Here is a 13573-nt window from a genome sequence, read left to right on the forward strand (position 1 = left end):
AATCTGTTGTATCCTTTTTGTTGTGTTGTTGAATTTGCAGTTCTTTGGATTTCAATGATCGAGAGAGTTCATCCCAAGAATTTCAACGTTTCTTGGATGGAACAAGGGCAGATGAAACGTTGCACTACAAGGCTAAAAAATGTCTGCCAAAGCATCGGCCCCAATTAATTTTCAAAATCATCATCATGAAACCGAACCTGGCGTGGTTGATGATGGTTTATTGTCGGTGAGCACAATGGAGACAAGCAGGCAGAGCGGAGAAGGCATGCAGTCCTCTTCTTCGTTATCACAGCCACAACACATACGATCCTTTTCAAATCAAGGGATTGGTTCTACCTCTCCGGGTAACGGTGATGGCCTCTTTTCTAAAATAACCAAGTACTTTAAACCAACGCCTCCCACACCAACAACACAAAACGGATCATCACAATATTCTCCTTCATTGAGCAGTAGCACCAGTTCATCAACCTTTTCGTCCTCCAGCATAACAGCAAACAATAGTACTAATAACGGAACAATTGGAAATACAAATACTGCCGATTATTATCAGCAAAAACAAAAACAACTACAAAAGAAACAAAAGAAAAAGGGTCCTCCTAAACCTGGCACAATGACAAAGGTTATCGGTGCTTCATTTCCTCTGGAGGCTATTTCCGAGCAAATTGGAGTCTTCCCAACAACAAGCAACGAACAGAGCGAGAGAAACTCTTTTAGCGAATTATCTACTTCTCAAACAAGTTCTTCAAAGAATGGAGTCTTTGATCCCTTTGCTGACTCATCAGAACAATCTAGATCTTCTATAGGAAGCGACAGTGCTTCTACACCAACTTCTTTTGTAATCAGAAATTCAGGAAATATCAGCAATTATCTTAGTGATGACGAAGGTGTATCTGAATCAAAGATTGAACGGTTCAGACATATATTAAACACACAAGAGGACATCGATGTTGACGGCTTAAGAAAGCTCAGTTGGAGAGGCATTCCTTCTTCTGTTAGAGCAATGGTTTGGAAACTGCTATTAGGATACATACCATGTAATCGAGAACGATCAGAAAAAATTATTGCAAGAAAGCGAAAAGAATACCTAGATTATGTGGCAAAATATTACAATGAGGAGCATTTACAAAAAACAGAACAAGAGACTGCACTTCAAAAACAAATACATATCGATGTACTAAGAACAAATCCTGACCTTCAACTCTTTCAACACCCAAGAATTCAAAATTGTTTGGAAAGAATATTGTATATTTGGAGCATAAGACATCCTGCCAGTGGTTATGTTCAAGGTCTTAACGATCTTGTGACACCTTTTATGAGTGTATTTTTATATGACATGATGAGTAAGTTTTCACTGTTGTTTAACTTAATCTCTGAACAACATTTCGAAATAGAGTGTGACATTTTATCATGTGATCCAGATCAGATCCCAGATGAAATTTTGGAGTCAATGGAATGCGATAGCTTTTGGTGCTTCACTCAATTTATTGATTTTATACAAGACCATTATACGTTTGCACAACCTGGAATTCAGAGAATGGTAAACAAACTCGAAGAAATTATTCAAAAAATTGATGCGCCCTTATTCACACATTTACAAAACAATAATCTAGAATTTATTCAGTTTGCTTTCAGATGGATGAATTGTCTTCTCATGCGAGAGGTCTCTCTTAAATTAGTTGTAAAACTTTTCGATGCTTACATTGCAGAGGGAGACGACTTTGAAGGTCTTCATGTGTATGTTTGTGCAGCCTTCTTAAAATCGTGGAGTGATAAATTGCAGAAAATGGAATTCACAGAAATGGTTCTATTTCTCCAACATTTACCCACACGACAGTGGACATTTAACGAAATGGATCTTCTCCTTTCTCAAGCATACATGTTGAAGGTTCTTTATGATGGCAATAACCATCTAAACTAATCTATTTATTCTTGAATGCCAAACATTAAACACACATTGGCAAGCACGTTTTACACTTTCCTTTTCGAAAAAATGAATCAATTCCGAGGCCTTCTCACCAACAACCATCTGTTCCGAAATAACCATTCACCAATTTCTCTGATTCCGAAATTAAATATTTTCAATTTCTCTTTAACATCATCAACACTTTTTAGCAACAATCTTAGTAGTATTTTAGCAGCTAACAATGTCAAATTCTTTTCAACAGTAAATCTGCAACAGGCCACTAAAAAGAATAATAATTTTGAAAAAACTTTCAAGTCAAAGTCTACTCGGAAATCATCGTCATATCATGATAATACTGATTTAAAAGATAAAACAAAATCCAAATTGGAAAAGAGGCTTGAAGATATTCAACGTATGCAAAGATGGAAACAACATGCTCAACAAAAACATGCAGAAAAGAAAATAGCTCAAGTCAACAACCTGTTGAGCGACAAATTGACAGATTCCCTTCTCCCCAAGTCTTCAGAAATTAAACCTCGCTCTTCAGTTCTTGCGAGAGTAGAAAAAACCTCAGTAGGAAGAAGAAGACATGGTCAAAAGGAAAAGAAATTTGAAATCAATGTATATTTCCCAAAACTATTTCGATCCAAAGTCATGAAAAAAGTTTCATTAGACAAAATAGATAATTCTCTACCAAAGATTGCATTTGCTGGACGTTCAAATGTTGGAAAAAGCAGTCTCATTAATTCTCTAGTAACTAAAAAAGGGTATGGAGGAAAGGCAATTGTGAGCAGCAAGCCAGGAGAAACGCAAGATATAAATTGCTATCAACTTGCCAACGCCTTAAATTTAATTGATTTTCCAGGATATGGGTTTGCATTTGCTGACGATGAAAAACGATTGCAATGGATTCAGAACATGCAACAATTTCTTTTGAACGCTGTGAAAATGAAAAGAGTGTTTATTCTAATTGACGTAAGACACGGATTTAAGGAAAGCGATTATTCATTTTTATCATTTCTCAATCAGTAAGTACTGTAAGCATATTAATTGTTGTCACGAATATTTACTTGGAATGAATTATAGAAATAAGATCAAAAACCAAATCATTCTCACGAAATGCGATCTATTGTACCCCGATGAAATTGCCAAACAATACGATTATTTGAAGGCACAATTACAGGCACGTCCATTCAATTACACCTGTGAAGAGTTGATTGTTGTCTCTGCCAAGAAAATGAATGGAATCAGAGAGCTGCAAGAAGAAATTCTCGCATTATTACCTGACAAGGGAGCACAATTCAGAAGTACAGAGAAAAACATACCCAAAGTTCCAGAGGTGCCAATAGCACGACCTCCTCGACCCATGACTCTTAAAAGTAATGATGAAGACCCCTTCATGGAGAACACAACGAAAAAATCAACAAGCTCCATGAGGTCATCCAAGAAACGAAATGAAACCATTTCAAAATCACCAACAAAGAGGCTCTCCACAAAGAATAAACGCACAGCAAGGAAGTAACAGAGAGTTTCTTGTTTCTGTCAACAACATTGCCATTGTTTCTTACATTATTTATTTTACATTTAAGCAGCAGGTGTTGGACATGGTGGAACATTCTTCAAAAAATATGGAGCGCATACATCTTGGCTCTTATTGGCACAAGCCTCACACCAAGGAGTCGATCCAGTAGTACCGTGCAATTCAGCACCAGCCTTAAAGGTGGCCAAAGGACAGAATTCACTCTCACAGCCCAATTTAGCCAAAACTAATGGAGTCAAATGTTCCGAGTCATACTTCTCACCATACAACAAACGAACGGTTCTATTTCCATCATTCATTTGGTGCAATTCCAACACAAAGTGAGCACCATACTTTGGAAGTCCCATTGAGAAACCAGAGTCGGCATCATTCAATCTCAAAGCAGCAGCTAAGGCTTGTAAGGTAGAATCGTGAGCCGAGTAATGAATGTACTTCTTCTTAAATTGAGCAATGTTATCCAACAAGGTGGTAATCAAAATAGAGGAACCTTCCTTTCCAATGACATCATAACCGTACAAGATTAACAAAATTTCATCACGGTATTGTTCAAGCAAGTGCCAATTCTCATTCACCCAATCAATATGGATCATGTCATGATACTTTTGAACTTGCAAGAGGTCAATCAAAGTAGAAATGGTGGCATCTCCTCCAGTCCAACCAGTTTCATTGTACAATCGATCAAAGAAGGTTCTACGAGCAGCAATGTATGGGAATACACGAGTGATGAAGGCAGTTTGAGTTCTCTTTTGAACAGTATTGCAATAAGTGAAGCCCAACAACAAATTTTCCATATTATCTGCAACGGTATGAATTGGAACGGATTGAACACCATGAGGAAGAGAAAATTGACCACGGTGCAAATCTTGCTCTGGATTTCTGTACTTTTTAATGGCTCGGTTACCAGTACCAGGTGGGAACAATCCTTGTGCAATAGAGACCATACTATTCAAAGCACGATCGAAATTAGTGCTACGGAACAAGTAATGAGTAGCATTGTAGTGTTCGGTGATGCCTTGAATTTGGCTTGGACTTCTATCTCTCAAATATCTTGCTCGAAGCTTCTTACCGAGTTTATAACATTCCTTTTGTCCTAAGCCTGTCAAATCACCCAAAGAGAAGCCAGAAACGAGTGGCCAATTGACTGGGTCTTTTGGAATTTGAGCAGAGGAGGTTGGTAATCTATCGCCATGACGAGAAATGACTTGTACTTGGAGGATGCCAGTCGAGGAGACTCCTTGTTGGCGTTTCTTGGCACCACGAAGGGCATGACGGTTGCTGGAAGCGAAAACGGATGCGACTAGGAGCATCGTCATCACGAGAGCACCCACTAGTATGAAGGTCTTCATGTTGATTGTGTGTATTTTGTTTTGATGAATCTTTAAATTGTTTAACGCATGTCATTTAAATGTTACAACAAGTGTTCAATAGTGGCCACAGATGTTTGTTGTTTTGGCAAGAGTTGTCAGGATTTAAATAACTCATGCCATTTATGTCAAATGCAGCAAGTGAAGGTATGAGAAAGATTGCATGCCAAATTCGCACGGATGACAAAAACAAGAAAGATCGTCCGGAACATGTCTTTCTTCAACACATCGGAATATGTCAACACCATCCTTGAGAGTGAAATTTGTTTCAAAAACGAAATTAAATCATCATCATTCTGCAATTGTTACGGTATTTACAGTTATCCAAAATATTTACAGTTGTGTGTTGGATGCACTTTCAAGTTCATAAGAAAAAGGTGACATTTAGTAAGGACAAATATTGTTTCCATGTTTGTCCCGTCCTTATCATTTAAACAAGGTTAATGCTCACATAGCGAATAAAGTCTCTCTTCTTTGGAATACACTTGCTCATATTCTTCATTTTCTTCTTGTAGGTGATACTTTCTCTGGTCCATCAAATCTAGTCTGCACTGTTGAGCTCGCTTCAGCGTCATGTGTGGCAAAAATTGCAGGATGTTATTCCTTAAAAGGTGAAACGGAATGATTTTACACAAAATCAAATATCTATTCAATAAATGATCCAACCGTTGCACGTCTACATCTCGAGTGGAAACAATTGGGTTTTCAGGATCGACAAGAAAGAACACAAGAATTTTTCGAATGGCTGGTTTTGTAGGATCTGTTGGAAAGAAATGCTTCACACGGTGTTGATTGGTGTTGGGAAATGCAACACAACGGTCTTGTTTGGTTTCCACACTGCCCAGTATTTCGAATTTGAGATTTCCTTCTTTGGCCTCAGTTCTTTCATCCATGTCGTCATCGCTTAGAGATTTTCGAAAATCTAACAAACTTGATTTCACATTCTCAGATTCGTAGTAATAAATTCCTGTCGCCACAATATTTTCATAAAGCCCCTCTGTGTGCCAAGTACCTCCTGGATAATAGGGTCTCTCAGGTTTCACAATAATATTAGCCGCTTTGACAATGACTTGAAATCGATGTGGTAATTGTTTCTGTAGCACTACTTCCCACATGGGCACAAAATATTTCATAATTTCACAAACAAGTTGAGCTAATTTTTGCTGCTTCACTTGACAAATGTTGTTAATGTAAGATTCATAGGTGATGCTTGTGCAACTATTTCTTTCAAATTTCATGTCATCCTCAATTGTTGAATTGTTCTTGTGATTAAGAGATGGGTTATTGTTGCAGTCTTTCTTATCATTCAAATGGTCATGTAGTGTATGGGGTGAGAACGACGACGATGATGATGATGTATTCAAATGAAACCAAGTGGGTAGCCATGAACAATCTGGAAGATCGTCTTCATTCTCTCGGAAAGGAGAATCCTCTCTAAGAGTGCTATGCAAATAATGAAAACAATACAATGAGGGATGAATTAAATCCAACACTTGTCCATTACTTCCCGGATGGTAATCCTTCTCCGATTCCTCCATGCTATGCTCCAATTTGAAAAGTTCTTGCCTTAATTCATTACCCAACTCATTTGGAATACGATGATCTTGAATCAAACAAATATTCGGATAACCGGAACCGTCCAATAAGGTATAGTCTCGAGTGCATTGATGGCATGGACACCAACAAGGTCTGTCCTTTTCGTTTTTTTTGCGTTTCTTATGGTCCGAAAATTGTAAATCATCTTCTTCTGCATACACAACAGAAATTGTATTGCACTTGCCACAGCAAGGTACCACTCCTAAAAAATCATTCCTCAAATCTTCAAGAATTTTGAAAGCGACTTGAACGCTCTCCTCTGAAATTCGTATGGTATCGCTTAAACATTCCGATTTCCATTTCTCGCAATATAATGGATATTTGGAAATCCAATCCGATTTGTGTTTGATTTGTTCAACAATCCACTCGACATCACTGGGTGATATTTGGAGTTTCTTTGTGTATTGAGGCTGATGAGTGGGAGGCAGACCATTCTCATCATTTTCATTAGGGAGAGGTGGTAATTGGATTGGAGAGGAACATGAAGATGCTGAGATTTTATCATCATCATCATGCTCATGATCAGAACTCACTCTCTCCGAATGTTGAGTTTCTTGTTGAGTTTCTGGATAGTCTTCATAATCCAACAAGTCCTCATGTTCAAGGTTAAATGAGTCGTCATAGTGCTTGAAGAAAGATGTGATTCGAGAAGGCTGTTCTTGAATCATCTCCTCCTCCTCAACAAATTCATCATCAAATGGATCTTGGTCATGTTGAGAATCATATGGTTGCTTAAGAGGAAACAACAGGTCATCATCATGGTGGTTCATTACTTTGACCTTCTTTTCATTCGATTCATATTCATGATTCCAATCATTGAGAATGGATTTTCTCTTTTTATACTCCTGGACCTTTTTAACAAGGAGTCGTTTACAATCTTCATGTTTCAATTTTCTTGCCAATGCGTAAGGAGTTTCTCCATTCTTTTTTGAAAGATTGTTGCAAGAATTCATTGTCAACCATGAAATCAACAAATACAGAACTACCTACATGATTTTTAATCGACCATGAAGCACGGTGGTCCAATAGAAGAGAGACCATCTCAGGAAAATCCATTTCAACTGCCACATGTAGGGCTGTTTCATGTGAAACACAACCGGCTTGACTATTTTCTTGTTTGGTGGTGTTTAAATAATTCACGTCCACATTTCCGTGTCGTAGCAAGTGTTCCGCTACTTCAAGATTACCATTTGAGCAAGCCCAATACAGAGCATTCTGCTTGTTGTCAATATTTAAGAATAATTTTGAAAAGAAACAACGAAAGAAAAATTTTAATAACTAATGAAGAAGAATATCGAACACATACACCTCCACTATTACGTTCTTGATCAATCATCGATACTTTGTTCTCTTCAATGATTCCCTCTACTGTCTCCAAATCACCCGATTCGCAGGCCTGTATTAGGTTTTCGATTTGCTGTTGGTCTGATGATGACATTTTTTCACACAACCAGTGGCCAAATGCAACGTCTTTGTTCTCTGGTTCCTCAAAGAATACATGACGCTAATAATGTCAAACACTCCATCTCAGCATCATCATTCGGAGTGGGATGTCCTCGTGCAAAGTCGTCTCACCAACCTTGCGATCCAATTGTTTTCGTTGTAAAATGGAACGAATTTCGAACTCAAAAAAATATCTTGGAATCCCTTCCAACATCCATCCTGTCTGCCTCCAATTGCGATTCGTGTAAAGCTCTTGCTCTGCAATATTTGTACACGTACTCTGTTACTGTTGTTATTTGTGTGTGAGAATTCATTGCAGCCAACTGTTCATCAACTCCGAGAATCAATTGTTACTCTTTGAATTCTTCAGCTTTTTACTTGTACGCGTCTACAGAACTGAGACTCTTGTCCGTTTGGTATACCATTTCCTGTTGGTTTGGATTCAGTGTGCATTCATTCCGCTCCAACAACTATCATCATTTCTACAAAAGAAGGATTCCTATTTTGAGTGATTAGCAAGAAGCCTTTTCGGATTCCTTTTTTCAACTCTACCAAGGTTTGTAATCAATTTCTTTATTATTCTAACATCTAATTGAACCCAATGATGTCCTCCCACGAACATCGCACTCATTCTCTCTTCCTTCTTGCTTCTAACTTGTAAAAATAGGTATTAACGTACTTTTTACTTTTCCGTTTTGTGAGTGACCTCACCTGTTGTTTTCCGTTTGCAACGTTTGTGGTGTTTCATCCTTCATTATGAAGAAATTATTGAAAGAAAGGCAACAAACCTCTCCCCATACTCCTGGTGGAACATCGAGCACGAGCTCCACGAATTCTTCATCAGTGATAACAGCAAGTACGATCTCTAATCATCCTCACCATCATCATTCATTCGGAGTCAGTACTCCTTCCGTAGTATCCTCTCCGTTAGATTCTTCGTTTTTTGTGACCTCACCTGTTCCAACAACCCCAGGCGTTATTTCTCTCATCTCTGCGTCCTCATCTCCGGCAGTAGCAACCAATAGCAGCAATCACCACAGCACTAGTAACAACACTGCCAGTGTATATAACAGTATTGTAAATGCCCAAATGAAAATGGAACCTAATACCCCTACATCGGCATTGTCAGGCATGAGCCATCTCAACTATTACCCAACAGCTGCAAGCATGATGCAACAACATTCTCTTCCATCCATGAGCTTTGGTAGTAATAATGGAAGTTCACAAAAGCAAAGCAATCATTATCCTTCGACTTCATCTCTTAGTTTCTCACACCTGCCTCCAATTCAAAGCAATAGTCAATTGGACAAACAGCAACCATCTATTTATCCATCAAACAGCCAACACTCTCTTTCTGACATGCCTCTTCCAAGCTTCTCAATTCCATCTACTGTTATTACTCCAACTACTTCCCAACTTTCATCATCTGCTGATCAACTCCACAAAAAGTTCTCAGCGCCAAACTTGACTGGCAGTAGTATTGCCAATGTTTTCCAACAACCATTGACAGAACCAAACAATTCTGCGTCATCAAATACACAAACATCTAAATCACCACTCCCTCATTCATCTACGAGTTCTACCATTGCCAGCGCTGACAGCCCTGTTGTTGAATATATGGATGATGACGATGGCTGGATTGTCCAATGGTTTAATGAGGACAAGAGAAAAAAGTGGAAAGTTAAAGTTCCTCAATTCAAGTATTGCAAGAAGAGAAAGGAGCATTTTGATAAATCATTCCCTGATACATGGTATAAGGCTCCCTACAAATATCACATGCATCTTGAAGTAGCCAACATCTTGCGAGAAGAGAATGTGATGGCTCAAATTGACCTCAATTATGAAGATGGTCAAAAGGTTCTTTCTCAACAAAAAACAAAAGAGTCTAAAAAGGGAAAGAAGAAGAAGAAACAAGATGATAAGGAATCAGGAGAAGAAGAGAAAAAGTCAGAGGAACCTGTAATTACCAACAATGAAAGCTATTTCAACTACCAATCGACAAGCAAGTCTACTGTGACTATTGGACCATTTATGTACAACATTTGCAGCTACAAACAAGAAGGAAAGAAATTCCGTATGGTTGTTTACCTTTACACCATTAATAATACCACCCCTTACCATCCATTCCAAACACAACCTGTAGATATGAACAACAATGCAGTTTTGTGCTGTTGCCTGATTTCCCCAAGTTTTACAATTAGAGCTAAGAAGCCAATCGTGAAACCTGGAATTAAATCAAAGAGAAAGAGAGGCGCTGAGGACGACGACTCAAAGAGTGGCGACGAAGAAATGGATTATCCTCCTTCCCCTACTACAAATAACCACAAAAAGATGAAAGAACCAACCAATGATAGCTCAATTCCTGTCAATTTCCATCCTCGACCTCACGAAAACTCCCTTACACAAAATGCAACTCAAGCCATCGATGAATTACTTGAAAGTTTGTATCGAAACAATGCTGTCTTTGACCCATCTCTCGTTGGAACAGCAAGTAGTAGCGCAGCAAGTTCAAGCTCTGCATCTGCCTCATCAAGCAGACAAGAAATCAACCCAGAGGAAAAGATTAAGAATATTACTGAAACATTCCAAAACATGGCTGACTCTGAGAGAAAGAAATTACTGAATAACATTATTGAAAGCTGCTATCCACACGAAAAAGAATATCTTTATAGAAAATATTTCGAGAATGGATATTCAGATTTTGGTGACTCCTCCTATTATCAAAACCAAACTCAGCCTGCTCACATGCAAACCATGCTTCAACAATATCAAATGATTCAACAGCAACAACAAGATTTATTTGCCTACTTTGCAGCTCTTAATAACAACCCTGCAATGGCTGGATCTTCGAACATGCAACTCGTGCAACCATCGGCCTCTTCCACAGTGGTTAGCGTCGGCTCCTCTCAACCTCAATTCCAAGCGGTTCAAGTGCAACCAGTAATTATTACAAATGCTGCTGCCGTTGCAAATAATTCAACAACCATGCCTCACAAAGCAACTGCTGTCATTGTGAATCCATCCTCTTTGTCCTTTGCTTCAAATCATCAACCCAGTGATGTCGATCAATTCTTTACTGAACTATTTGATTAAATAAATTCATAAAATTGAAAAAAAGTTGATGCCTATCACACGTCAGCACAAACAAACAAAAAATGACGATCACCAGTGGAGGCTATCCAAAGCGCAAAGCAAAGAGCACAATCAAGTTCTGTACAAACTTGTGCGTTTTCTTCTTGTTAGCCATTTCTCTACTCGGAATGATGGTTGGAATTATCGTACTTGGAAGTAAGTGATAGCAAATGAAATTGTGGGATGTAATCAACATTCGAATCCATGTTACTTGGATCTGTGTGGTGTCAAAACCAACCTGATTGCTGCTATACTTCTAAAAAAACCTATCCTTGGCAACGGTTCCATTCCGTTTGATAATCATTGATTGATCACTTTGATGATTGAATAATGAAAATTAAATGATGAAATAATTGATGATTGAAAATTCAACAGCTAGCGAAAAACCAGATCCTGATTCACTCACCAAACTAGTCACATGTAACGTCAAAGAAATTGCTCCAAGAACATGTACTACTTCTTGCACGCTCACTGTCTATGTTCCTGTTTTAGGAAAGTCAGTTGTCACTGAGCCATTTTCTTCGAGTGACAAGGCCTTCAGTTACACATCAGGTCAAAGCATTGATTGCTATGTCAATCTGTACTATGAAAATTATGAAAATCAAAAAGTGAGCGTGAATGAAGTTCAAACTAATTTTTCTTATGTAACCTCAGTAGTTGGAGGAGTCATGATTGGATTTTCCTTTTTATTATTAGTAATTACTTGTGGATTGAGTTATTATTCTTGCGCCATGTTGATTAGACCTTAACAGTACTTGTTGGACACTTGATTCAACTCTCACTTTTAATAATGTAAAAACATTATTTTCCATCATGAACATCCTCTCAATAAACAACAACATTTACTTATTGTTGTTTCAAATAAATCTTGCCCTCGTTGAATTCGTTTTAAAAATGCTCAAACTGTTTCGGCCTCTCGTTGCTTCGTCCTCTCAGCTCCGAAACGGAGGAAAAGCCTTCTCATCATCATCATGGAATTCTCTCTCTATTACGGTACTCCATCATCAGTCCAAAACTAATACTACAGCATCATTACTAATGAATTCTAAAGTGATGGATGTCAATACAAAGAGAGGAAGTGCAAAAAGAAGTGTCGGAATTGTTGGAATGCCCAATGTCGGAAAATCAACACTGTTTAATGGTAGGGTTGGTTAGAATATTTTACATTGCTAATGTACATATTGATTGAAATTTAATAGCATTGACAGAATCTCAAAAAGCTGAAGCTGCTAATTTTCCCTTTTGCACTATTGAACCTAATGTGGGTATGTGATAATGGCTATCATCAAGTGAATTTCAATTTAAATAATTTGAATTAATTTGTTGATGATATCTTGAAACACAAACACGGAAACCTAACAACAATGTTGCTTTCAAAAAACTTTTATGAAATTTAACAATTTGCAACAGGTGCATGTACAGTTCCTGATGAACGTCTCGATGTATTAGCTGCCAAAGCAAAAACAAAAAAGAAGGTACCAACCTATATTGAAGTGATTGACATTGCTGGACTTATTAAAGGAGCCGCTGAAGGAAAAGGATTGGGAAATAAGTTTTTAAGTCACATTCGAACAGTTAATTGTATTGCTCAAATGGTGAGATGTTTTGAAGATCCAGATATTACTCATGTCGAAAATTCAATTGATCCAATTCGTGACGTTCAAATTATTGAGCAAGAATTAATTCTCAGTGATTTAGAAGTTGTTGACCGAAATAAGAAAAGAAAAGAAAATTCAACTTCCAAAGACAAGATGGATGTTTTGACCAAATGTTATGACACCCTAATTAATGAAAAACCATTATATGGAGTGAACTGGACTGCAGGAGAGCAGCTCATTTTGAAACAATTCAATTTCTTAACAACCAAACGAGTTTTGTATATTTGTAATGTGGATGAAAAGGCGCTTGTGGATGGTGGAAATAATTTCACTCGTTCTCTTCAAGACTATCTCAAACAACGAGGAAACGATATTGATCCTGTAATTGTGTGTGCACAATTGGAATCTGAGGTGGCTCAATGCGAGCCCGAATCAAGACTGGAATTGTTGAATGAATATGGGCTCAAGGAAACAGGCCTTCAAAAGATTATTACATCCTCATACAAACTCTTGGATCTTATTACTTTCTACACTGTTGGTGTTGAAGAAACTAGGGCATGGACTGTAACAAAGGGGAGTACCGCTCCTGAAGGTAAGTTCACTTGTTTTCCAAAAGGAAGTAAGGACACATTAGTATTCAAAATTCATTATTGACCTTTTTCACTGTAAATTTATGTCACATTGTTGTATCTACTGTAGCTGCTGGTACCATTCATAGTGATTTTGAAAAAGGATTTATCAAGGCTGAGACCATTAATTGGAAAGATTTCTTGGCCTGTGATTGTGATGAAACCAAAGCTAAACGAAAGAATCTCCTTAGAGCCGAAGGAAAGGAATACATTACCCAAGATGGAGACGTTTATCACTTTAAATTCAAAGCATAAATTTGCAATTTTTTGACCCTCGTCCTCTCCGCACATTCTTTGACATGGCAGCTGCATGGGCACGAACACACGTTGAAATTATTACGATGCCCTTCTGTGACCACAAATGTTTG

At 37.9% G+C, this 13573-nt stretch overlaps 6 protein-coding genes across 6 annotated transcripts; 4 read left to right on the top strand and 2 right to left on the bottom strand.

The window, feature by feature from the left end:
* Positions 1–139: 139 nt before the first annotated feature.
* On the top strand, positions 140–3425 carry C9374_010940 (uncharacterized protein; the record flags this gene model as incomplete). Its single annotated transcript, XM_044686540.1, has 4 exons — positions 140–1340; positions 1392–1734; positions 2113–2931; positions 2990–3425. The coding sequence occupies 4 exons, from the start codon at positions 140–142 to the stop codon at positions 3423–3425; spliced, it is 2799 nt and encodes a 932-aa protein (XP_044543544.1).
* A 62-nt stretch (positions 3426–3487) lies between these two features.
* Positions 3488–4789, bottom strand: C9374_010941 (uncharacterized protein; the record flags this gene model as incomplete). The annotated part of the gene is made up of 1 exon (XM_044686541.1): positions 3488–4789. One exon carries the CDS (start codon positions 4787–4789, stop codon positions 3488–3490), a length of 1302 nt encoding a protein of 433 aa, XP_044543545.1.
* A 458-nt stretch (positions 4790–5247) lies between these two features.
* C9374_010942 (uncharacterized protein) lies at positions 5248–7841 on the bottom strand (the record flags this gene model as incomplete). The annotated part of the gene is made up of 3 exons (XM_044686542.1): positions 5248–7326; positions 7394–7618; positions 7710–7841. The coding sequence occupies 3 exons, from the start codon at positions 7839–7841 to the stop codon at positions 5248–5250; spliced, it is 2436 nt and encodes an 811-aa protein (XP_044543546.1).
* A 761-nt stretch (positions 7842–8602) lies between these two features.
* On the top strand, positions 8603–10939 carry C9374_010943 (uncharacterized protein; the record flags this gene model as incomplete). Its single annotated transcript, XM_044686543.1, has 1 exon — positions 8603–10939. The coding sequence occupies one exon, from the start codon at positions 8603–8605 to the stop codon at positions 10937–10939; it is 2337 nt and encodes a 778-aa protein (XP_044543547.1).
* A 62-nt stretch (positions 10940–11001) lies between these two features.
* C9374_010944 (uncharacterized protein) lies at positions 11002–11727 on the top strand (the record flags this gene model as incomplete). Its single annotated transcript, XM_044686544.1, has 2 exons — positions 11002–11134; positions 11354–11727. The coding sequence occupies 2 exons, from the start codon at positions 11002–11004 to the stop codon at positions 11725–11727; spliced, it is 507 nt and encodes a 168-aa protein (XP_044543548.1).
* Positions 11728–11872: 145 nt separating this feature from the next.
* On the top strand, positions 11873–13460 carry C9374_010945 (uncharacterized protein; the record flags this gene model as incomplete). Its single annotated transcript, XM_044686545.1, has 4 exons — positions 11873–12119; positions 12178–12243; positions 12389–13168; positions 13276–13460. 4 exons carry the CDS (start codon positions 11873–11875, stop codon positions 13458–13460), a joined length of 1278 nt encoding a protein of 425 aa, XP_044543549.1.
* Positions 13461–13573: the final 113 nt, after the last annotated feature.

This window comes from Naegleria lovaniensis (genome assembly GCF_003324165.1).
Source record: "Naegleria lovaniensis strain ATCC 30569 chromosome Unknown tig046, whole genome shotgun sequence".
Lineage (NCBI taxonomy): Eukaryota > Heterolobosea > Eutetramitea > Acrasida > Naegleriidae > Naegleria > Naegleria lovaniensis.